This window comes from Helicoverpa armigera, chromosome 11 (genome assembly GCF_030705265.1).
Source record: "Helicoverpa armigera isolate CAAS_96S chromosome 11, ASM3070526v1, whole genome shotgun sequence".
Classification (NCBI taxonomy): domain Eukaryota; kingdom Metazoa; phylum Arthropoda; class Insecta; order Lepidoptera; family Noctuidae; genus Helicoverpa; species Helicoverpa armigera.
Genome location: NC_087130.1, coordinates 3,218,163 through 3,244,044, shown reverse-complemented (window position 1 = coordinate 3,244,044; position 25,882 = coordinate 3,218,163). Strand labels below are relative to the sequence as shown.

Genomic DNA, 25,882 nt, shown 5'->3' with positions numbered 1-25,882 from the left:
TTAATGCAAACATAGGTACTCCGTACGGTAGGTATGCGTTAATTCCCCGACTTCGAGGTTAAGTACCGTATCATAAGAAGGTGGGTAATACCGTAATACGTATATATTATACAAAACACCCCAAATATTAATAAAGGTTTATGGCGTTGTGATTCTGTGGCCTGCTTGTGTTTTTATTAGAATCTGTGTGATGTGTTGACATATGAAGCGGCTATGGTCCAAATGTTAGGGCGTCGATCGGTAGTTGTAAGTTCGATGCTCACCCGTGTGTATTCTGTATATGCCTTTTGCCAACACTCCAACATTGGAGATTGGTATTGGGCAGCCCGAATCCATCTACTGCCCGCCACCAAATTGCAAGAAATCCTACACAATATTTGCCCTAAATATATTTATAAGTAGTGCTCCTAATTTGGCCAGACAAAATTATAGATAGATACTTATTTTTCTTTTTTTATTATTATAAAAATGTCTCTTTTGTTTTGTCTCCCATGAGTAATCTCATAACCATAATGAGGTAAATAATACCCACCGGGGTAGCTTAAGTACTCAGCATCCCTTGGCTTAGAAATTAGCATAATAATAGAACACAAAACATTTTATTACGAAATGTTTTTATATATTTATTAAATATTTCGAAATGTTTTTCAAAATCTAAAGCACTAACTGCCATGTTTTAACTAAACGTAACATTAATTTTATACATGACATACTTAGTTTTTATTGTAGAACATGATATATCAAAATACATATTTTTGCTCTATAATGAAGTATCATGTTAATTATGATTGGGCAGGGCAACTTTACCAGATTTTAATGGAACTTTTTTAAATTGCTGGCAACCAAATCCTATACAATAATTAATGATTCAAAAAACAAAAACTTTGAATTTAGAACCTCAGAACGTTCCACACGATGAATTAATGACATCCAACCTATTTACTGGGCACTATATTTCAAGTTTAGAACGTCCATGCGGTAGCTTAATATCTGGTCTCAGATCGGGAGGTTGACCCGGTCTAATAATCCCGGGGTTGTCCGGGCAAGACCCACGTCTGACAGGCTACATGCCCGGCTCGCCCAGCTGCGCCGGCAGCCTTTATTTGAATTTATATATAACATTTTCGGGTAATATTGTAACACATTTAATAGTTGTTGGTGTTAATTCTGTGTTGTATGAAACTGCTTTGTCTGTGCTGACACTGAGGTATACTTAAAATAATATTTAGTATAATTAATTAATTCTTTATTCTGTAAAAATCATATTACGTTTATTTGAAAGGCAGACTACTAGTTATTCTTGAAAATATCCTTATACTTATTGCTAATGCTAATCCCGCGGAAAGATATATTCAAATACTTACAATATTTTATATTGCTACACAATATACGGCGTTTTATTTCATGTTTACTTTACATAGCTATTTTTTTAAACAAAAGAATCAGCTCTATCACTGTCCTAGAAGCCTATCACAACATTGCTAACACATTAAGCCACAATACCAATTCTCGTAATTGGACATCTCCTAAAAAGGCCTTTGGGTTCTCCATACACGTGCCTACATCCCTAAGGAACTCACCACCCACACACACAAAACAATATTTACAGCTAAAACACAAACTAGAAAACTCGATAATAGCAAAACAACAGAGGCTAACGTAATTCTAAGTCAAAAGATTGACAACAAACTTAGTTTTATGAAAGGAAATATAGTTATGCGTGAACTCGACCAATGTTTTCTTACAGAGGGTGTAACTCAATTGTAGGCTTACCGATACTCCGTCTCATTGCTTTGTACATGTACATATTGTACATTTGTACGTCTGATGGGACAAATTGGATGATGTAGCTCTTTGTTATGTATATATGTACTGTATTATGTTATCTGTGACGGTACGGCTAAGGGGAACGGTCTCTCAATTCCCGAATTATGGTGATCAATTTGGAAACTGATAAGGGATTGGTGTTTTTTTTTGGATTAAGATTGTTTTGACGACATGTATGTATGTTCTAGGTGTTTGTTCGACAGAAGGACTGATTACAAACTCAAAAACGTTTATTCAAATTAGCCTGATAAATCAGGACTTTTCGAACGTCAAAAACAAAAGACAGCCCCCAAAACGCCCGCCCTTCACCACTTCCTATGTGTTTTTACTAGATAAAGAGTTGAATAGAATAGAACGTCTAAATAGAAACTATAAAGAAGACATACCTTTTAAAAAAAGTGAAGCAAACAGCGGATGTATTTCAAGACCTCGTTATCTCTTTAGTACATATCCTACTTTATAAAAAGGCTTGATAGGTTACATTCCTATCAAGTTTGTAGGCATAAATAACGCTCACAATAGACGCCAGTAAAGAGTATCGTACCTGTTGATTGTGCTCAATGACATGCGAAAAGCCGAAGCACATTGTGTAATGATCCTTCGAGAAGCCATTTATTACGATGAAACATCTCTTTATTTATGGAAGGTTTATTAGAAAATGTGGACCTCATGGCTTCGTCGCAGCAACACGAGGATAAGCAACGCCTGACGGGGTCGGTTCGTGGATGGGTGACTATCAATGTCATATCGAGTGCCTTCGAGTTTTTGAAGGAAATTCAAATTGCGTAGGTATCAGCTGTCATTTGTTTGTACATCTTAACAGGAGTAAGAAGCCAGGAAGTTAGTCTTATGAAGGGGTATGGGGTTGCCCGGGTAACTGGGTTAAGGAGGTCATGTAGGCAGTCACTCTATGTTACTGGAAAAAGGCTAAGCAAATGAGAATATTTTTTATCGGCATATTCCAAATGGACAACCACAGCTGACAGTAATTCTCAGAAAAACTGGGTCAAAATTAAAATTCCCAGAACAGAACTTACGTATCATTTCTATGAAAACGGCCACAAAAAATAATAAATGTATTAAATATTAAAGCATTACTACATCCAAATCAAACTGTGACTGACGTTTTGCGCGACATCTACCTTTTCCTGTCCAAACATGATACGGGGTACCACGAACCTAATACCATTGTTGATATTAGATTATTCTGAAGAAACATTCGGTCTGAAAGCATACGTGTGTCGATAAATAAGCTTAGCATCGCCGTAGGTTTACCATTTTGTGCTGCCAAAGAAAACCGACAATCTTATAATGTATGGCGAAATGATCAGTGTGTATTTTGTGTGGTAACATGAACGTATTGGATTTTTTCTTTATCGGATCTTTGGGAATAATATTTTTTTGTGGATGTGTAACGTTAATATTTATGGGATAGAGAATGAGTGTCGTGTTTGATATAGTAGCTTTTGAATGAATGCAATATTACACATATTTATAAAATGTCGTTACTTGCATCACAAGTTCGAGTCTGCGGGTTCCATTGGAGTAACTATACCAGATTTGATACTCATTTTGGTTCTGAAAGTACGTCAAGTGAACATTAAGAATTTATTTTAACTTTTTAAGCTAAGCGTTCAAACGTTTATAAAAACATGAAGATTAAAAAAACATGCTAAGCCCCAAAAAGGTAAATAGTAGTCTATGATCTGCATCACGTGTTTAATTTTCTTTACCCTTTTTTTAAACAAACTGAACCGGTAATACAAGCTTCTGTTATAAGGGACAACTTCTTTTCATTACCCCCGAGACGCGTCGCTTGCGCCTCAGATAGGTACAATCGCGCTCACAAGTGTTATATGAAAAGATCTTTTATTTCCTTTGTGAAATGGTGTTTTGTATGCCGAGTAGTGCGAAGGGAATTCGACTTGAATGTCTTTATAACTAGCTCAAGATTTTATCCTGAACTTGTAATAGACGACAGAGTTAAAAAATAGTGATTCTAATTAGAAAAAAAAAATGTTGAACACGTATTTTTTTTTATAACAAAACATTAAATATTGGCTAAGATATATCGCGACGAAGATGAGTGTGAGAGCTCGTGACGTCATGTCTATTAGATGTAAAATTTGTACTCAAAAGTGATGTAACACAAAATTAAATCGTGTTGTATCTTCGTTGTTATTTGTCTGAGAGAGAAAAGAAAAAAGACGTATCTATTATTTTAGGGTTATCTAAAATACTAGGCTATGGACTAGGTAATTAATTTTTTTCATTCACTACGCCTACTGACGGCGTGTAAACAAAAGGTGAAATAGATATTTTGCTCTACCCAAAATAATAAGAGATACTATATCAGGCCTGTCAACAAACATTTAAAGCTTTTTACTTCATTAAGCATTTACATTTGAGCTGAAAATACACTAAATTACGGTTAAATATAGTCATTTTCACTACTCAATTGTCGGTTTGGCAATTTAAATCTATAAAAGATACATAATGGCTGGTCAATTTATGAAAATCGAATGATCTTTTATGATATTTTACGGACATTGTGCGTTGAAATTATATCAACTTTGCGATTACGCGTGCATTGTTTAAAAAGCTTTTTTATGAAAAGTTTGTGCTTAAATGGCATATTTTTATGCCAAAATGAGAATATGTTATGGTTTTTTTGTGAATTCATGACATTTTATGTTGTCAGAAAAGGTAGAATTTACTTTGCAATTTGAAAATAAATGATTTGAAATAAAAAATTAAAATATATTTAAACTTTTCGGCTGTTTATTTTGAGGTTGAGATTTATTTATAAGCAAATGTTATTTCCAATACAAATGCGATTTAATTATTAAAACTCAATATTAAAATATTTTTCGTATAAACTGTTTGCCATGTAGCTTAAGGAAAGTAAAATTTTGTATTAAGTACCGATAAATTATACAAATATTACAATTAATGCTATACTATAACAATAATAAAATTACTGTTTTAGTAGAAAAGTTAAAACGATAGCTGTTTAACACAGAATACGGTAGGAATACTAATTATTTGTTGTGGCAACTCTCCTGTCTAATATATGTAAATTATAAGCGCTTGTTGTAAAGTTAGTTAAAATAATAATGTATGTTTCCCAGTGTTATTTAATCGGTTCATTGTTTTTTTGTTGCTTGTATTTGCATATTAATTGGCAGAAACAACTGTTTATTATTACCATTATTCCTGAGAAGATTATTTAATGTACCTCTGAAATATCTTATAATAATGTGTTAAATTTAAATTAAAGTGTATTGAAAAAGATCAGTGCATTTAAATACCCAGTCACCCTTCAAAAGTAGGTCCATAAAAAATACATTAAGTTTTCTCTGTCTTACGTAGGTAATAAGGAAATGTATAAAGACAACCCTTAATTTCATTTCACATACGAATGTTCCAATATTTTCTTAAATTTTCCTTTAAGTATTTTCCGGAGCCGAAACATATCTACGTTTTCCAATTACCATAAAGCTTAATTCGAAAAATAAGTATTACCCCAGAGAAACGAACTGATTCCAGAAACTGACCAAATAATTTCCACATTGGAACAGTAAACATTTTTATAAAAATCTCAATACGATTTCACCCCGTATGTGCCTGACAGTACGAACGTGGCACACGAGGAGAAATCGCAATTGTACGCGACTGTACCATGTCTGGTCTCTGAGATAGTGTTAACTAGCCAGTCGGAAGACAGCTTTATAACAAAAAACCGGGCAAGTGCGAGTCCGATTTGCGCACGAACGGTTCCGTACCAGGGCAAAAATGAGCAAAAAAATCACGTTTGTTGTATGGGAGCCCCCCCAAAATATTTATTTTATTCTAGTTTTGTTATAGCGGCATCAGAATTACATCACCTGTGAAAATTTCAACTCTCTAACTATCACGGTTCATGAGATACAGCCTAGTGATAGACGGACGGACGGACAGAGGAGCGAAAACAATAGGGTGTCGTTTTACCCTTTGAGTACGGAACCCTAAAACGGCGATTGCACTCGACTGTACCATCGAGACGGACGTCGAATTAATTTAAAACGTAGTGTTAATTTTTAGCTGTTGTTGTTTAATTTAAAGTTTAAATAGAAATATCCATTTGAAGTTCAGCGAAACGTAGGTAGGGTGCACAATGGCGTTTTATTTCATTCTCTCCCTTTTGTCGTCTGACGATTTTCTTTAAGACTCGAGGAATTATTGTGCGACTTGTAATCTCTTAGTTTTTCGCTTGAATATATATTTTTTCGCTCCATCTTGGTATTACATTTTAGGTTATTCAGTACTTTCTTGCTGGTTTCACAGTGTTTGCTTAAGTCTGTCTCATTAGTGTTCTTTAGATAGATTTTTGCGGTTCACTTTTTTAGTGGTCGCAGCGGGTTTTCTGTGGGGGATAAAGTAAAATGTTTCAAATAAAACCTTTTTCTTTGTTCTAGAATTTTCGAAGTAGAACCTAAGTGTTTGCTTAGCTTGGAGTATTTATCTTTTTCCATTGTACATGTAGCAAAGTCACGTACCAATAGTCACGTAACAAATTATAAAAACATTATCTTAAGGCCTACAAAACATAGGTACTAAATCATTTTTATATTATTTTGTGTGTAATGTGTTGTCACATAAAAGTAAAATATGAAAGCACAGAAATCTTTAAACTGGTAACAACGATAAATACAAACGATGTTCTATAGTTAACTTCGTACCTTCGTCGTTCTCGTTACGAAGTATGAGCACAGGTACAAAATACCCATTATAAAGTACAAGTAACAGATACATTACATAATATTAAAGAAAGCCAACATCTCGTTACTTGTCTGACCCAAATACATGGAACTTGGAACAAAGTTTCAACAACTCATACAAGTTGCTTCAAGAGCGGCCGACGGTAACATGGGGACAAATATATCGACCGCACCATTTATTTTTTGTTAATAATCAAGGAGATTTGGGAAATTTTCTATGTGGTATTTGACGTGATAATTTTCCATAAAATAAATAAATTTTGAAAAACCTCTCTAGCTTATAGCCACTTTCAAATAAAACCATTAACTTGGTTCACGACCATGGATATAGGACTAAATGTACAACTTTTTGAGACTCCGTTTTATAATAAGGTCGTGCCTGTTTTATTCTTATTCTTAAAATAATGTTAATTTGAAACAAAAATGGTCGTTCACAATAATGAATATTTAAACAATTCAAAAACTTTGTATTTTAATTTCAAAATAACCGTTACAGATCAAAGCAAGTTTCGTAAAATATTCAGATTAGATTTACTTTAAGTTGATGCTCCGATTTATCCGCAACATTAATTTATATTGGCAAGCTAACATAAACTTGATAAAGAAACACTTTAATTGAAAACATCCCTCGCAAATTAATTACCAAACCGAATTATGTCATTGTTTGACAATGACAAGATTTAATAATTATTCACCAACTACAGCTTCTTATTCAGCAAAACTCATTTTGATTAGGTTCCAATAAGATTGAACTTTTCATTAAATATAATATTTAAGACAACTGTTCCTGTTACTGTTACAGCTTTTTTATCGTCCCACTGCTGGACACAGGCCTCCTCTCACACGGGTAAGGATTGAGCACTAATCACCACGCTTGCTCAAAGCGGGTTGGTGATTTCAGACTTCATAGTCCAGGTTTCCTCAAGATGTTTTCCTTCACCTTTTTTATCAGCCATTGGTGTCCAAGATTTATTTAGAACATTAAGACAACATTTTGTCTAAAATATTTCACACGGAATTCAAAACAAAACATAAGAATTTACACAGCGTTATTAAAAATGTTTGTTGTTAAAGCGAGTCTATTTTTGTGCACGGACGTGTAACATAGAAAACGACAAGTAACAGAAAAGTATTTCGCTTCAAACTCTAAGTGAATTGCATTTGAAGCGAGCTGAACGTCAGATAAGCTGTGCTGGGCTTGTATGAGCAGATGTTTATCATTTTGCTGTAGAAAAATCCGCTTTTTTCTTAGTAATTAACCACGTAAAATATCTAGGAACGGGTAAAAAGTAGTAGATATACAGGTTTTATAGAAGGCATTTAGATGTAGCATCTGCGCCGAAAGACGCGAACTAATTAAAACATAAGAACATCGCGTCTCATAATCCTAAGTGTCGCGACACTACACTAGTGTCTCCTTGCAGGCGGTGTCTCGAGAGCACTCTACGACACCAAACGAGAACAGAGCTCAGCCAGAGAGCGCTTTAATTTGGATCAAATATGCTTGATTTTTTAATGAATACGCTAGGGATTTCCTTTTTTTCTTACTTCTTCTAAATTGAATTTATTCAGTGACGCGTTTCCTTTGAGTCAATAAAAAGGGAAATTTTACATGTGCCCCGCAGATTAATAATGAGATTGGAGACATAAGAGTCTTATTAGGTACTCCTCGAAGGAATTGATGAAATCTTTCCTTTTTACCAATCTTTCCAGTTTTAAAGGAAAAGTACTTTTTGAAGTTCGTACAACGTTTGCGAGTATAATGAGTGACTTATTTATCTTGTTGTAAAAATAGACATATCACCCTACATAATGCTACGGCAAAATATAGTCTGGCATATATTTTGTAATTACATTTTCGTGACACAATTTCGTATCATGATTCCAACCTCTTTACACAAACAAGGCAGAGAAAAAACCGGCGAGAAAATCAAGACGATTTTCCAAAGTCACTTCAAGTTCATAAAGAGGGCTGCAAGTGGCTAGGGGAGATCGCGCTATACGCCATCGTAGATAAAAAACATGAATGAGAAGTCAACAAGAAGTGCCTACTCATAATGCAGCCCTGGTACTCACTCAAGCATAAATCAACGAAATACAGTATTTTGTTACAATTCCAAATGTTATTTATAACTCTCATCATGGTTTGCAAAAAGACGTCAAGCCCTTTATCAGATTTGAAACTTGTTCTGAACTTCCAAAACAATATTTTTTGTTCTGAAGCGTACGAAATTTAATAATTCACAAAGTCTCGACTTGTTCGGATGGACTTCATTCCGTTTTTCAAGGTCCTACGCCTGTCGGATGATACAATTAAGTAAATCTTGCTAAACTTTCAGTTCAAACGTCGAAATTTTGACGAATAATAATTTCTATGGGTTGAAATTTTGTCGACTTCGCAAATTGTGTTCGTTGTATTGCAGCCAAAAGATCTTAAATATATTTTATTGACAAATGTGAAACCTGGTTTTGAGGGGCTTTAGAAAATTCAAAGGTTAATTATTGTTAAATGTCATGCACCCCTGTTAAAATAACCATCGTGAGTTTAATTATTGTTTACGCCTACTCATACTAAACACCCACATAAACTGCTACTTTATACTTATACCTTAGTTATACATTGCTATATTTATAAATACCAAACCTTACCTTTATGTCTCATATCCTAGTGTAAAAAGAAAAACAAGATCAATATTACAAAACAAATGAAGCTCAATTCTAACCAACCACTAGGTTGAAGCTCAATTCTAAAACCAACCTAGTAGTTGGTTAGAATTGAGCTTCATTTGTTTCAGCTTCTTAACCGCCCAATTGCACCAAACTTAATCGATAATCCGAGCTCATTGGTGCAGTAATGGGCTCATTACTAACCCATATGGCCGTGACGTATGTCAGACGTCAGATGTCAGATTGACAAAGACCTCCCGCGGCGATGCACGCCACTGTAGGAGGACGTATGGTGCCTCTGGGATGCAATGCAACGGACTTTTGTGCACGATATATGGTAGTACTTTAAAATTGGAACACTATTGTTTGTTGGTTAGAGTAAATTTTGTTTTTGGGTGATTTGTAGTGCAAAACAAAAGATTTTTTAAATACACATTCAGGTTCTCAAAAATATGAGTATGAGTGTAAAACATTAAAGAAGCTATAAATAAATCTGAGCGATCGAAAATCAACAACAACAAAAAACACTCCTTTTTGTGGCCAGTCGTGTAAAATAAAAATAACTTTCACCCCAAACTCCCCATTCTTCAGAACTACACTTCGCTGGCTTCACATAAGCAAACCAACAAATCAATTGGTAGAAAACTCTAACAGAAAACCAAGCATGGATGACTGCACCGAATTTGGGAGAAATCGTGTGGACTGGCAACACCGGAGGCGTTTTTAATATAAAACAAACGTAAGAAGCCGGCGATACTGATAGGAAGCGAAATTACACCTCGTCTCAACACAAACAGCTGTAATCACAAACAATTTCAAAGCGAAGAAGATTGCTGCGATTCGCAATATTGTAAGGGAGATCGTCCAAGACATCGGCGTGAGCGTTTTCACACGACTACCTTAAATTGTAGCCTCGGATGAGTCTGATTGAACCGATTGGGACATAAGGAACTTTGTTTTTCTGAATGATCAACTAGCAGCTTAGCTGTATAAGAAAAACAGCCACGATATTGTCCGTAATTTCAAAAAGTATTCTTAAGGCGCGGGCTTCTTGAAAGGGTTTGAATTTATTTAACAAATCGCTCCCTTCACCCGCTTGCTACACGCCCCCACCCAATGGCTTATAAGCAAGAGAGATCTCTTAAAGTGAAAATACAGATTGCGACTTTACAAAATGTGAGTACGTAGTTATTTTCTCGTGAAATAAACTTAGCGCGTTGATGGTACGCCCTCGGGCCGGTTCCCGCCAAATTTTATTGTAATAAGGGTTAATCAGGAACTTTGTTAATTAGGCCAGGCGAAACACGGCGCCAAGTTTAACTCGTAAAAATGTGCAGTTTAGCGAACGCTGCTGCGATTTTAATTCGCTACACGTGTAGGCTTATTAGTGAATTGGGAATTTGTTCGACAACTCCCAGAAACTTGGGCATACGTTACGTCATATTTCAATTTGAGCGCGGATATTAATTTGCTGGGCCTATATCTTGAACAATATATAAAGTAAGGCCTAAAAATCGTACTTATGTAGCTACAGTAATCGTTCCTTTATATTGTTACGTCTTTTTACCGTTACAGGTAAAACAGCTTGAAAAATACATTTCTCATTCATAATAAATTCTCCAACCTGCTACTTCGTGAATATAAATAAAAAAAAGCTCCCCCATAATTGTCTATACTTTCAAAAACACGAGAATAAAGACGTCGTTCACAGAAAATTGACTTTCAAGTGGCATTACACTCAATCTAAATTCTTATATTGAATATGTTCATGTAATATGCGCGTACTCGCGAAAAGCCATTGCATTCAACTTTATATATTCGTTGTGACGTAAATTCGATTTGTTGCATCGAATAGAGTACTCCACGTTATATGTATTTATTATGGTTATATCTGTTGGGTTTTGAGCAGAAATGGTGACAGTTTTTGGTATTTCGTGGTTATGCTGTTTTGGAAGTTTGGTTTCGTTTGATAGGCAAATAGTTTTTGGTATGAAGGTTTTAGTTCCATTTTTGTGTTCTTCATGGAATCTAATATTTATTCTTTGGTTATTCCTATTGTGAGTAAAATTAAATAAATATTTTTGTTTACTGTTATTTGTAGTTTTGTTTAATTACGGTTGTTTACATTGTAATTTTAAGGAAATAAATTACACTTTTAATATTCTGAGGTGAAAAAGAAAATGTTGAAATACTGAATGCTGGATAACAGGCTTTATTTGACAAACACAAACGACTAAGTTTACAAGCCAATGAGTCAGCAAACTAAAGCTAGTTTCACTGTTTCAATATAAATAACAATAATCTGCTATTGACATTATTTTAGCCTAAGGCCGTTCGACGGCCGATTGTAGCAAAGCCATATTAGCCTATTTTCTAGTTAAATGATTTATAGTTAGCTGTGTAATGAGAAATTATGGTTTGTATTTGATTTATTATTGGTTTTGGGGTTATAAAAGGGTGGATAGTCAATTATATTATTAATTTGCAATGTTTCATCTAAAAGATGTATTTTTAATTTTATTTATTTAAATCGGTTGCGTAGATTTGAAGATTTAGGCGTACAAAGGGACATAGGGACAGAAAAAGCGACTTCGTTTTATACCTCTACTACGTAGTGATGTCAATCTTAATTATGTCAGTTTTTGGGATCAAGTTTGCGTTAAATGAATGTTTTTTACAGATTTTTATGTGGTTGGCATTTTTGTTGTGTAGCGAGAATTTATTGAAAATATTTAATAACGTATAATGCTAAAGTATGTGTATATGGCACAGTTCTTAGAAGAATCAATATTTACCTTATTATAAGCTACCGAATTGTTTTTATATTGTGTTATGGAAAGTTTCCGAATAAAGCAGTCAAGCGTGAAATGTACACGTGTATGTCTTTCAGTCATGCGGAGATAAGCTATATTTATACCGCATATAAAATTCATATAAGACAATAATACGGTAACTAAGTTATAGATAGATACAAAAGGGAAAAATGTCGATTGTGTGGGCCACGATACACTCATTTCTAAGCTGAGACACTACGGCATTCGTGGGAAATCTCTTGAACTTGTCCGGTCTTATTTATCCAACAGACAGCAAAAAGTGGATGTCTGCGGCTCAACATCTTCGGGGACAGTTGTAAAAATGGGCGTGCCTCAAGGCTCTATACTGGGTCCATTTCTGTTCCTAGCTTATATAAATGACCTTCCATTTGTGTTGTCTGATATTTCGGATGTTATTTTGTTTGCGGATGACACTTCCCTTGTCTTTAAAGTTAAGCGTAAGAACCCCAATGTTAGTCACATTAATGAAAGCCTAGAAATTCTCTCCAAATGGTTCGCAGCCAACAATTTATTATTAAACGCTTCCAAGACTAAATGTCTTAAGTTCTGTTTGCCTAACGTCACTGCGGTTGAAACAAATATAATGCTCGATAAGAGCAAATTAGAGTTAATTAACAGTACAGTATTTCTGGGCATTACCATTGACAGTAAATTGCAATGGGGTCCCCATATATCCTCCCTATCAGGGCGACTTGGTTCTGCTGCTTTTGCAGTCAGAAAAATCAGACAACTGACCGATGTAGCTACGGCCAGGCTTGTATACTTCGCCTATTTCCATTGCGTGATGTCATATGGCATTTTGCTATGGGGGGCAGCGGCTGATGTCCAATCAATTTTTGTTTTGCAGAAAAGGGCGATCCGAGCGATCTATGGCATGGGCTCTCGCGAATCTCTTAGAGAATTCTTTAAGGAAATTAATATACTTACATTACCTTCCTTGTATATTTTGAAAATATTATGTTTGTTCGCAAAACATCCATAAATTCACAGTTAAAAGTGACATTCACCAGATAAATACACGTAACAAACATAAATTAGTGGTTCCCAAGTTTAGGCTAACAAAACAAATAAGTCGTTCTTAGGGAATTGTGTACGTTTTATAACAAGCTACCTAAATGTATCCTTGATCTCACTGATAAAAGTTTAAGAATGTAGTTAAAAACATTTTGATTAAAAGGCGTATTATAAAATTCAGGATTACATTAATGACAGTGATGCCTGGCGTTAAATTAATATTGTTTTTTCTTTTTCTCTGCACATGTGGCTTCCCCGGCGACCACGGGCACGGGAGTGGCTCCGCCCAGACCAGCCAAGCCCAAGCCAGCAAGACCCCAAATTGTATTATATAATATCTTGGTTATCCAATATATTTTATTACATTATTACAATTTATTTCTTTGAATTGTATAAATTATTTTTCCAGTAACGATTGCACTAAAATTATTTTGTATAATTTATTATTACATTTTTAGCTCAATTTGGATTGTATAACATTCTCAGGACTAGATAGAAAACTGTATGTTTGTAATTATTTTTATTTTCTTTTAAAAAGAGTGTCCATGGAGTTTCTTGCCGGTTCTTCTCCATGAGACCAACTCTTTGGAACCGTGCACCTAACTTTGACGTTTCGAAAGAGCTTTCATAGGCCTATTTGAAATAAAAAATTTTGAGTTTGAGTTTGAGTTTGAGTCGTTTCATCTATTTAAAGATATATTCCAATTTTTTTGGTGGTTTAGAATTTTTTTCGAATCTGTACCTTTACTATGGAAGCATTGTATTAAAAATAATATTTGAAAAAATTGTTGTTCTGTTTACGATCAAATGTGCTTATAAATCTTAAAAACTAAATACATTTTTCACAATACAAACAAACACCCAACAGAGCCATTACTATCAATATTCAGTTCCAATAAGAACTTTGAAAGGGTTACGTGTCACAAAATATGTTAAGAGGGCCGATTCAACAAAGTTTCGTCGTGCGGACGATCGATAAGTTTACTCTGTCCGCTCAATGCATAGTTTGCTAGCATTGTGAACGTTTTACAAAGGTTAAGAGCACACTGCAAACTTTTAGTCGGCCGATAGTTTGTTTGGGTTCATAAATCAGTATGAAGATGAATGGTAGAATGCATATTAGCAAGATCAGGTGTTTAGCCGTTAGCAGACGACTGAATACTTTAATTGAAATGATTTTAATACGCCAATTATCCCAACCATACTGCAACTGTAAAGTAAGTCTGACACCAGTCTGACGAAGGAGTGTTGGGTCGCCCGGGTAACTAGATTGAGGAGGTCAGATAGGACAGTCGCTTTTTGTAAAACACTGGTACTCAGCCGCATTCGGTTAAACTGGAAGCCGACCCCAACATAGTTGGGAAAAGGCCCGGAGGAGGATGATGGGTCAACTGTCGGGCAACTATTTAGTTGCCAGTGTGCAAGATACTCTTAAAGTATATTCAGCAGTGTTAAGTTGATCTTTTACAACGTAGTTCACTTGTTCAAGATTGTTAATATTCTAGAGAATTTTTATTATCATAATATCCTTGGAGATGTTTTCATAAAATTCTTTTAGTTACTTACTTGAAATTTTGTTGGGGAGTTTGTTCTTCAAAAAAAAGTGTAACAAGTAAGTAATTTTTTTATTGAAACACCTAAAAATAGGCACATATTTATATTGAATAAAATCACACATATTATACGAATAGAACTGCGAAAGTTTGTGAGAGTAATTTATTGTATGTTCGTAACCTTATCACACGCAAACGGCTGAAGGGATTTTGATGAAACTTGGTAATAATATAGCGTATACATCAGAAAATACATAGGACACTTCTTATCCAGATATATGAAGTAGTTCCCTCAGGAAAACTGGCCTTATCTAGTAAAATATTTAATACTCGTACTGCACTAGCATTCAGATGAAAGGCCACTATCTGGGAGTCGTTCTAATGCGACATACGCCAGTAAATTTACTACCATTACCCACAAAAGCTCCTGGAAAAAATATGGCGCCGTTTGAGCTCGAATTACAAGGGCTCAGCGAGATATGATTGGTGTAAAACAAAAGCGGAGCGGTGTGCTGATTATGTAACTTGCATTTTTTAACAATCGCGATATGCTGTCAAGAAGACTTTGTTTCGTTTTCTGCAACCTGACCCCGGCATAAAGTAGCCGATAGAAAACACCATTTATCGACAAATTGGTCCCGTTGTTCTAAAGATTAATGCGTTCAAACTAGTTTAATTAATTAAAAAAGTCTAGTCTCTCTAAAATGACTTAAACAGTTACCTTAATGTTATAAGTAAGTATGTATTTAAGTGACATTTTAAGCCAATGTTGGCAAAGATGTGTCTTCAGTTGAACAAAGTCAATTGTTAGTATCATCTTCATCCTTTCATATCCACTACTATCTTCATCCATTCATGTATTCTATTTAAATAAACACACTACCCCACTACTCAAACACCACCTAATTAATATCCCATTTCTCTTCCGCCACACCTCCTAACTTGGCCCACACCCCAAGGCTTTGTTTCAAGTGGTCGCATTTATTCCCCGCGTGTCCGAGTCCACTTTAATTACGAACAATTTATATTCAGATTAACGCAGAAGGCAGGTGGCTCCCGGTCTTCTGGTCTATTATATGCCATACGTGATTTTAATGGTGACTTGATATTGGTGTGTTATTAATATTAAGGTGGTATGGTGTTTTGGGGTTTCTAGACTTTTATTTTGTGCTAGTTTCTGCCAGCAATTTCATCGATGTTCCGTGGGTAGCTTATATTCTTCTTCGGTAAATGGGCTAATTATTTTTCGATTAGGCCACTAAATCAAACTAACTTTTTAGCTTTATAATATTAGACCTAGACTGCCTAACTGCCTATGTGTCAAATCCTGATATGAGATTTTGTAGTTTCTTGGTAAATCACTGAAGTCTTCATAACCGGTTGGGTGTAGGTATTTCTAAAATTTGTTGCTCACAGATAAATTATGACGCAAGATATGAGATTTATAGAGGATAATCTTGTTTATTTATCTCTATATTTTCAAAGGATTCTACTATCGGTATACCTGGTTTCTCCTATTTGATTTTTGCACATTTTAAATAACCGATTTAGTTTCACATTTACTACCCTAGAATCAAATTAGGATTCACATTCACAAATCCGCGAACTAGCCGACTTAGATTCATAAATTTGAAACCTATAGACCTAATTCTGCGGACATAAAGTAGATAGTAATCAGCACGGTGTCTGACTTACAACGATGTTGGCCGTGATTTACTATAATAGGCGTTAACAGCCGGCTCGGGTCGATATAATCCTGATAGACTGTCATAGTGTGTGGGCGATAGTTATGGTGGTAGCGGAGCGAGTAGCGTGTGAAATGTAGTTAGATTGTCGATTTATTTAAATGCGAGTTAAATAGGAAGCTGAAAATTGCTTGCAAATCTTCGGAACTACTTGCTATAAATCGAGGAAGGGTAAAACCGCGAAAAGTTCCCATGAAGCTGGTGGATTATCTTCGAAATATTAGTACACAATTATACCGATGTCCACGTTTCAAGCTCCCTTTTGCTCAAATCTACCATTTTAAGCGGCAATTCAAGCAAATATACTGGAATCTAGCCGCAGTGAACTGGGCAAGGTATTTTCACTTAGAAAGGGAATATTTAATTTTTAGTGGCCACACAAGCATGTCACAGACAGAATAGTAGTGAGTTTTGTTCAAAGTGTAGTTTTGAGTTGTTGGTCTCGCTTAAAAGCGCTTTCAAACTAGCGGATTATCCATTCAGTTTTTCCGCGTGATTGTCGCACATTTGATAAAACAATTGACAACTACCAGTTCAAGCAATGACACCCGGTTGTAAGAGCGACAGATTTTTATAGTTTGCACAAGGCATACACGCACTAAAATCCGCTAAAGCCCTCTAGGTGCCCGCTCGCAGTCGAACCTAGCCTTATGCTTAGAAGTTCGTGCAAAGCGTAAATGATACGATTTCAGTAATAAAACGTCAGATTATAGACGTTTAAAGGATTATAGTAGAAATGATGCTTAGTTAAGATCGTTAAAGGCCGTTATTCTAATGTTCATGTCAAACGAATGTTTGGCTATGTCTTTATTTATTGGAGCTAAGTATATTTGTTGAGTAATGTTAAACATAAATTATAGAATTTTTAAGTCTGCATTGAATACTTCACAAGATGAATCAAGCCTATGTATGTGGGTAGGTACAAGTATGGAAGTTTTTCCATGAATACCAAAATTGGAGAAATTCAATTATATTTCGAACCGTATCGTATTTCTCCCAATCCTTTCTCCAGGAAAATCATAATTAAAAAATATATAGGAAGAAAAACTAGCCGAAAATTCAATTAAAAATTAAAAGGCTTAACAGTAGGCAGTTATTAACAACCAAAAGAAAATGAATGAATTGGCAAAAAAAGTAATTTTGTGTGAACTATTGTATTCATGATAGTTTATTGTTGGCGGAAATATGTATCGTTTAGTTCAGTTTTGTAGGAATATTAATAGAACTCAAGAAAATAGGCAGGTCAAGGATTTTGCTGTGTACTTATTTGTTTTTTTTTTGTAGAAGATATGAGCAGAATAAATTATATTTCCTGAATTGATAAATAAGGCTCGTATAACACTGATCGATCATATTTGTATGTGATCAAATTGTATGAATTAATGTTAGACAATTTGAGAAATATATTGTGTACATAATATTCTTTAGGTAAGCAATGTTAAGTTCCTTATTCCAAAATGAATGCTAATAAAATTGAAAAAGCTGTCTTGATAGTTCAACATTACGTCGTAAAATATTAAAAAAAAAAACACAAAATCTCTTTATATACTAAACGTCTCTACTATTCAGTATCGAAAGAATTATTTAACAAATCAGATTCAATTTATATAATTCCATTCCTAATTCAAAATCCAAACAACAGCATAACACCACACAGAATTCTACAAATAAATTAATGGCTTAAGGTAGAATTCCGAGGATAGCGGCTACGACAGCCGCGCGCGGCTTACGACAGTCGTCGGCCGCGCGCGACAATAGTCAACATATGAAAATGTATGGCACCGCTGCCGAGGCTCGCGACAGTCGCGCGCGGCCGACGAATTTCGTGAGCCGCGCGCGGCCGTATGCATCTCAACATGGTCTAGCGCTTAATAACATCTATAGAATTTTAATAAAACCAGAATTGAATTGTTTTTTATTTAGTCGGCAAAACTTCCTTTTGTTTTCATTACAATACAAATGCTTTTGAATCAGTATTTGGTAGTATCCTTCATCATTTCTACTTTTTAAAGATAGGGTAGATTGGTAATCTATTTTCATAATACAGCCACAGCAACACGTCATCCTCTTCTTCTTCAAGGATATCAATTAGCACTTCGACTAGAGGAAACGGACGAACAAAATCTACTAATTTCAACACAATGCCGCGCGCGGCTCACGAAATTCGTCGGCCGCGCGCGACTGTCGCGAGCCTCGGCAGCGGCGCCATACATTTTCATATGTTGACTATTGTCGCGCGCGGCCGACGACTGTCGTAAGCCGCGCGCGGCTGCGTCAGCCGCGACCCACGGAATTCTGCCTATATAAATTGTATAACTATTCAACCCTCGTATTGCCGCGTCCTAGCTTGTACGGTAAACATGTTACCGGGGGCATGTTGTACCCCACTCTGAAACGTCAATCATTCCCGTGTTAAGTGTATGACGTAAAGACGTCATACTGACTGGTGGCAAATAGATTTGATTGTATGCCCTTTATGAGAAGTGATTAGGGTTCTCACAGGTTAGATGATACAGGTGTTAGTTTATTTATGTACATGGGTAATCGGAATATGCTCCAAAATTATTCACTGATTTATTTAGAAAAATCAAATTTCAAATACCTATATGACATAAAGGAAGACCAAGGAACCGCAGAAGTAAAGACTTTGCAGCTTCTTCGAGGACTCTAATCTTCATCGACTTCATAATATTGACACAGATTGAAAAGGCTCGAAAGGGATCTAAATGTTTATCTGATTCCCTTATTTCTGTTAAGACACGTACACCAAGGTAATATAATACATCACGGTTAGTTGACTTTTATAACGGGAACTGAGTAAAAGTAAAACAAAAGTGGAAGTCACACTGTGAGAGGCAGTATTTCCGATACCTTAAGGAAGCGTGTAGTGCGTTTGTAGTCAAAGTCAACGGTTTTTATTTCATATATAGACCTATTAGAGGTGCTTAAGAAACATCAAGCTAGTTGCGCGTTTCCAAAGAGTTGTATTTATTTACTTATTTTTAAGGAAAAATTAAATAAAATTAGTTTAATATCACATAAATAATTTTAACACTGAAAAAATGTAAACACAAGCAATGTTTGATCCCTCGTTTGCGTGTATCTTGGCACAGTCATCAGTCCTCATCGTTAAATTTAAAATTGTTGGAAATCATTCGACAGCCGGATTACGGTAAATTATGCAGAGGCCACCAATCCATTGTTCAACGAAACATATTAATATTGTTATTTAAGTAATTTCGGGACGGACTTTTATTTAACTACATATATGTAATTATATAAATTCGCAGCGCCATTTGAGGGTTGATTTGTAAAATTGTGATTGAGTATTTTTGAATTATCAATTAATTTTAAATGCTTGACTCTTCCGACTGTCTATGAATCAATCAGCATACAAATAGTCGTCGTCCTCCGAGCTACTATGTTGGGGTCGGCTTCCAGTCTAACCGGATGTAGCTGAGTACCAGTGCTTTACAAGGAGCGACTGCCCTATCTGACCCCTTCAACCCAATACCTCTTGTTTAGACTGGTGTCAGACTTACTGGCTTCTGACTACCCGTAACAACTACATAGGATTTTCAGCATACAAATAGTCCAAACCCCAAATTATACATTAAAACAAATCAGAGCAACTTTTGAATACAAAAATTACGATTTATTAAACCGTCGTGATTTTATTTAGCATATATTACGAACAGGGTCAGGCTAATGTCCCAACGCAATTTTACGTTCAGCCCTAAGGGACAGCCCTGTGATCGTGCTATCTACGTGGGCTATATGTAGGGTTACCATATTTTCTGGGGACTGATATTGGATATAATATAATTATTAGTTTATTACAAATCAGTATCCAATAATTCACTTAATTACTCCAATCATGATGAACTATGCGTTCAGTCAATGATAGAATTGAATAAAATCTGATCTCACAGAAAGAAATGACTACTCTATTCTAATTATTACTGTTTGGAGAAAAGATCCATCAATAGAATAAAGGTTCCTTTCTTCGCAAAGTCATATTTCATCGTAGATTTCACTTAATTGATGTAAACTCAACACATGTGATTTCTGTTATTGAAAAAACAGGACTAGGAACAGTACAAGCAACGCTATTCAAATACGGTGACAGTCTCATATACACAGAACGTATGGCTAGCCTAGCTACAGGCTATAATATAGGCACGCTTTATACGAGTATGTATGTAGTATGGAGATACCAGATGTGACTCTCAAAGGTCAGGTCTCAAATCGATTAAAGATTACACTTACAGCTGGTTGCATATAAAGCTAGGATGTTACGTACTGCTGAAACAGAATCCGTGATAAAATAGTGTTTTACTTTTTGGTATATCCTCGTGTTTTCGCTCGTGCGGATACATCTATATTATTTCGTCAATAAAAATCAAAATTACTTCGGTTAATATACAATATTTCTCTTGGCAAAACATTAACTGGGAAATACATTTTATTTAATGTTATTAAGATTATTAGGTTTCCAAATATGAAACTCAAAGACCAAACTAACTGTAACAAATTATAGTCAGAACACCATCAAAATCAAATTTAATTAAAAATAGAGTTTTATACCTTCACGAATCTTTTGAGGCTAAGGCAGGGATGGGATCTCAGTTAAAAAAACATCGATAGCGTACTAAAATCTTAATACATCGACCCTCACCCCACCAACCTGAACAACCCTAAATTCAGTTTATTTTGTTTATAAAGCTATTTGAAAAGGAAACTCACTGGGTAGCACTAAGTTTACATATTGTATTACCCAGCAGAGCAATATGTATCGATTGCTGTCACTACGAGTTCCTTGCAAACCATTCTTCTTTGTCAACTTCTGTCTTTGGAAGTGCATATAAGTTTAGTGTATATGGACGACTTTTGTTTTGGTGAATCTGTCTTGTTTTTCGTTGTTGGGCGGTGGTGTTATAGTGATGGGAAAAGTGCGAGATAAATAACTTATATTAGTTTTTTAGTTCTAGGTTGTTTTTTTTTTTTTTTAATAGAACGGAGTTTTTAATGAAAATGTAAATATGATTGAAAATAAATAAACTGTATTAGTAGGTTTGAAGATGCAATTTTTTTTTAGATTAGATAGATTTTTCTTGGTATGTTGATTTGGTTATTATTTACCTATTCTACCAATTACAAAATTTTAACGATTACTAGACTCTTATTCTGTGTACTCAGTTTTTTGAAGCCGATATAGGTAGTAAAAAAAATGTACAAAAATAAACATAAATTATTATGTACCTATTGACTATTAGTGTTTCTTAAAATTTTTTACAGTAAGTAAATATATTTCTTAATTCATAGAATAGCATTCAGCAATCTACAATTCAAAAAAGATTTGTTACTAGACACAGGTATAAAATAATTTCTAGACATAGTTGGGTACAAAAGTTTATTTTTTAGGTTTGTATACTGTATAGCTAGTTCATAAAAATCAAGCGTGTTTCATTCTATTTCACTTTGTTCCCGATTCCACGTAAAACGGAACGTGAAAGGGAGTTTCACATAAACGTTAGTGTTTTCAATCGAAAAATCCTTTTATCGAATTTATTTTAAAAATTGCGTTTAAGTTAGAACTGACAGACGAAGCTGAAGCATTTTACTTTATTGTACGTACGTGCATTCAAGTTAACTTTACTATGTAACTTTGTAAGCTTTATATATAGTAAAGCACCCAGGTATATCTATTAAAATAAATGAATAAATATTAGCCACTTGAAATCTTGAAAATATTATAGGTTCTTTTATGTCTAACGAGGTATATGATGAAGTAACTCAAGAATTTAAGTAAAACCACGGAAAACCGCTTTTAATGATGGTCGTTCCATCTCCTTAAAACAACACCCACAAAACGAACAAAGCGTAAAACGGAACGCACAATTACCTCTCCCCCAACATCAAAGTATCAATTAACATCTTTACCACGTGACGTCACTTGGAACACAAAACATCTCCGACTAATTCCCCCGCAAATGTATGCAAAGGGGCTAAATTCCCCCGAACAGACCTGAGTTATGACGTAATTATCGCGATTTAGTCGTCAATTATACCGCGACGTGGCACCGCAGTAAATCGGGAACTTAACTTATCATGATAATTCCCCAACTCTCATTTACAACGGCAATTGTCATTGTATTATTGTAGGTATTTCGGTTTTGACACAGAGTATTTGCAGTTGGGTAATCCAAAAATAAAGGTCTACTAAAAATAAATGTTTCGTAGAAACATCTCGGGGGATTTACACTCTGATTCGTGATTGTCCTGGCACATGTATATAATTAGAGAGGGATTAATTAGGACCTGATTCGACATCCTGATTTTTATCTCATCGTTTATAAACACAGTAGAGTTTGTATTAAAAAACAAAAGAACCCGACAACAGTTCGTAAATAACGCGATAAATCCGAATCTTTCACCATAACTTAAAGAACGCTTAACAGCTACAATAACTTCAGATTAAACGAAAGATACAGAGTAAAACACTGTCACGAACAAATCAGCAGACCAACCAATTACCACGCACAATCTAGACGACTCACAAACCAATTAGGAGCATTGTCCTACTGTATATCTCAGTCTGTGGCTCGTTATCGCCCGAATGTCTTGGAGTCCGCTTTTTAATGCTTATTTATTGAAAGCCCAGAGTCTTGGGTTGGAGTTATAACCCGGAAGGATCATTGTGTCCGCACGGTCCTGTTTTATGTTCTAGACGGCAGTTACGGAGAGCCACAATAGAAAAGAAATCACGAGGTGACGAAGAATGTGAGGGTACGTTTTATACAGTTATTAGGAGCTTGTGTTTGTATGGAAATGTGACAATAGTTTTTTTGGTAGGACAGTTGATGGGCATTCAATCGGTGAGGGCGTAAATCAAATGTGATGGGATAAGACACGTACGTATAGGTAATGTTTAGGTAAACACATATGTAAAATAGGTTTATCTACACACATAGACAAATAGGCTGACAATAATGCCGTATATATCATTATTATATTATAACCTTGCTTGACATTGTTTTATTTATTCCTTCACAAACATAATTATTTTTATTATTTTCGAGATGTAGCAAAAATAAAATGAGAACTGCAAAATTAGTTTAGCTGAAAGTGACTCGGGTATTTATAACGACAGTAACAATTTATACATAAGCGATAGAACTATACAGAGCAGTTTATCCCCCCATCCTTTAGGAGCCAGGAAAGGTTAGCCGCTAGTATATGAAGGATAGATAGGATGAAACCAAGCTGCACGTTGCAGGTCGTAAACATTCCGCTGGATTTTCGTCGGCAGCTGTATGGGATAGTTACGAGTTGGATAGCTGGATATAATCATTCCTTGCTACCTTCAGCTTTTAGCGAGCTGACTGTAATGTGGCTCATATTTCCTAATAGTTAGTGATGAAGACCATGCGGTGTTTTTATTTTAACGTGGTAAATTGTGAAGGTTCTTGTTAAATATTTTGACAAGATGTCTGCTTTTTTGTTGTCATATTTCAGCTTATCATGTGACAGGTGTTTACTTAGAAATATATAAAGAAATATCGTATTGTCTTCATACCCCCTACCTACATATCTATAGATCTGCGACAGAATCTAAATTTACGGTCCCGCAATCACACACAAGAAATGGTACGAGGGTGTTTAGCCGATAAGACCTAGGCAAGCATATTTTGCTATACTCCTACTTACTATCAATGATGATTTCGTAAAAACACAGAATAAAAAATGATCTTCATATTATGATGAAAGAATAATTTATATCATGTCACTTACCTTCAAAAACAGTTAACGTAGCGACCGCCGTCACAGCGTCCCCCACTCCGTTCTCGGCCACGCACTCATACGTCGCGTCATCGCGCTGCGCACGCACAGGTTCGATGCGCAACACCGCGCCATTGGCCGCCGGGCCCGCGGCCGCGTCCATGGGTGACACTTGGTAACGGGATTGCATGCCTGGTGGAAGAAAAGGAAAAGTTATTATTTAGGATGCACAGGTATAGCTTAAGTTAGGTATTGCCAGGGTAACATGAGGGTCTCGTGATGTTAAAACGTACTGAAATTGACATGACGTGGTGATCGATGCACGTGTATTTTTGAGTAAGAGGGGATCCTCACTTAGATGTGAAAAGGTAAGGTAAAACTCAGGCTCCATTAAAGCAGAGCGGATAAGAGAAGTTTTAGTAGAACACCCAAAAGATTTTTTCTTATCAGGAATACTGCCTTTAGTTCATTTTAACCGTTAATTAGATAATGGTGTAAAAGAAAACTGACTGTTACAATCTTAACTTTCAATATCTGGTTAGCTCTGGCAAGCCTAACAAAACTTGAACAGTACAACATAATGCATAATTCTGGACATTTACCACAACAGCTTATCGTAAACCAAACCAGCAGAAGTTACAAGTTATATTTCACAAACGTGTGTGCAGACACAGGTACTCGTAGTTTCCATTCGCTTATCATAGTCGTCCAATGGGACGGTAATCCGATACGACCGCGGAGAGATCAGCGCACCGAAGGCTTTACGTGTTCTAGAGAGGGGCTGCATATTCAGACCATGTGTTTTATCAATACGTAAGTCATGGACTGTACGAAGTTTAACCATATACAGCTAGCCTAGAATACTACATAATTTATAATACTAGCATATATCTTTATTAGTAGTTATTATGGCGAAAAGTTTTGCAGCTGCGCATGAAAGGAAGAATCATTCAAACTATTTGGTATGACAATAGAGATGGTATGTCATGATATTATTCTTCCGAAGCCGGAAAGTGAAACCGTGGCAAACATTTGATGATTACCAAAATGGTAATGAGTGCGTAGGTATGTATCTACATATTAGCTCTTAATTATAGTGATGACAATCTAATACTGAATTTACGAAAACATTTTATGCGCGAGTCTATGAAAATAAGCAGAACATAATAAATCTTTATTTAAGAATATATTAAGCCGCGGCAAATGAATGTCTATTTTATTTGAAACCCGTATCGGCTTAACAATGAATGCTGCTAAGCTTATTAAGTAGGATAAGAAGGGATTCAAGTATTAAGTTACGTGTTACGGTATCTTTGATTTGCTGGTAATTTTGTTTTGGGATTAGCTGGCTATGAGATGTATTTATTTTTGTTCTATGGATGAAAGTATTTTTATGATTATGAGGTTGGAAAAATTAAGCGCCCACGCAAGCTGCAAACTTTTAGTCAACCGATAGTTTGATCGGGCTCATAAATCAGTATGTGTTCGTAGATGAACTAACGTAGTGCACACATTAAATGATCATGTATCCATCATTTATGAGTCATGACTATTCAAAAGTTTGATTGGATTCATGACTACCTTCGAACTATCAGTCAACTATCAGGTCAACTTTCAGTCGATAGTTTACTCTGCAGTGTGCGGTGTATTCTTATTCGGAGTAAAAAGTGAAGGAAGCATTCATTTCAAAAGAAACTCGG

At 35.4% G+C, this 25,882-nt stretch overlaps 1 protein-coding gene across 5 annotated transcripts in view; it reads right to left on the bottom strand.

The window, feature by feature from the left end:
• The window catches only part of LOC110371991 (tyrosine-protein phosphatase Lar), a 361,770-nt gene that overhangs the window by 69,129 nt on the left and 266,759 nt on the right, over nucleotides 1–25,882 (bottom strand). For all 5 annotated transcript variants that reach the window (XM_064036779.1, XM_064036780.1, XM_064036782.1 and 2 more), the window contains one exon: nucleotides 24,195–24,374. In XM_064036779.1, the coding sequence (XP_063892849.1) occupies nucleotides 24,195–24,374 (180 nt within the window). The remainder of the gene's footprint in view (nucleotides 1–24,194; nucleotides 24,375–25,882) is intronic.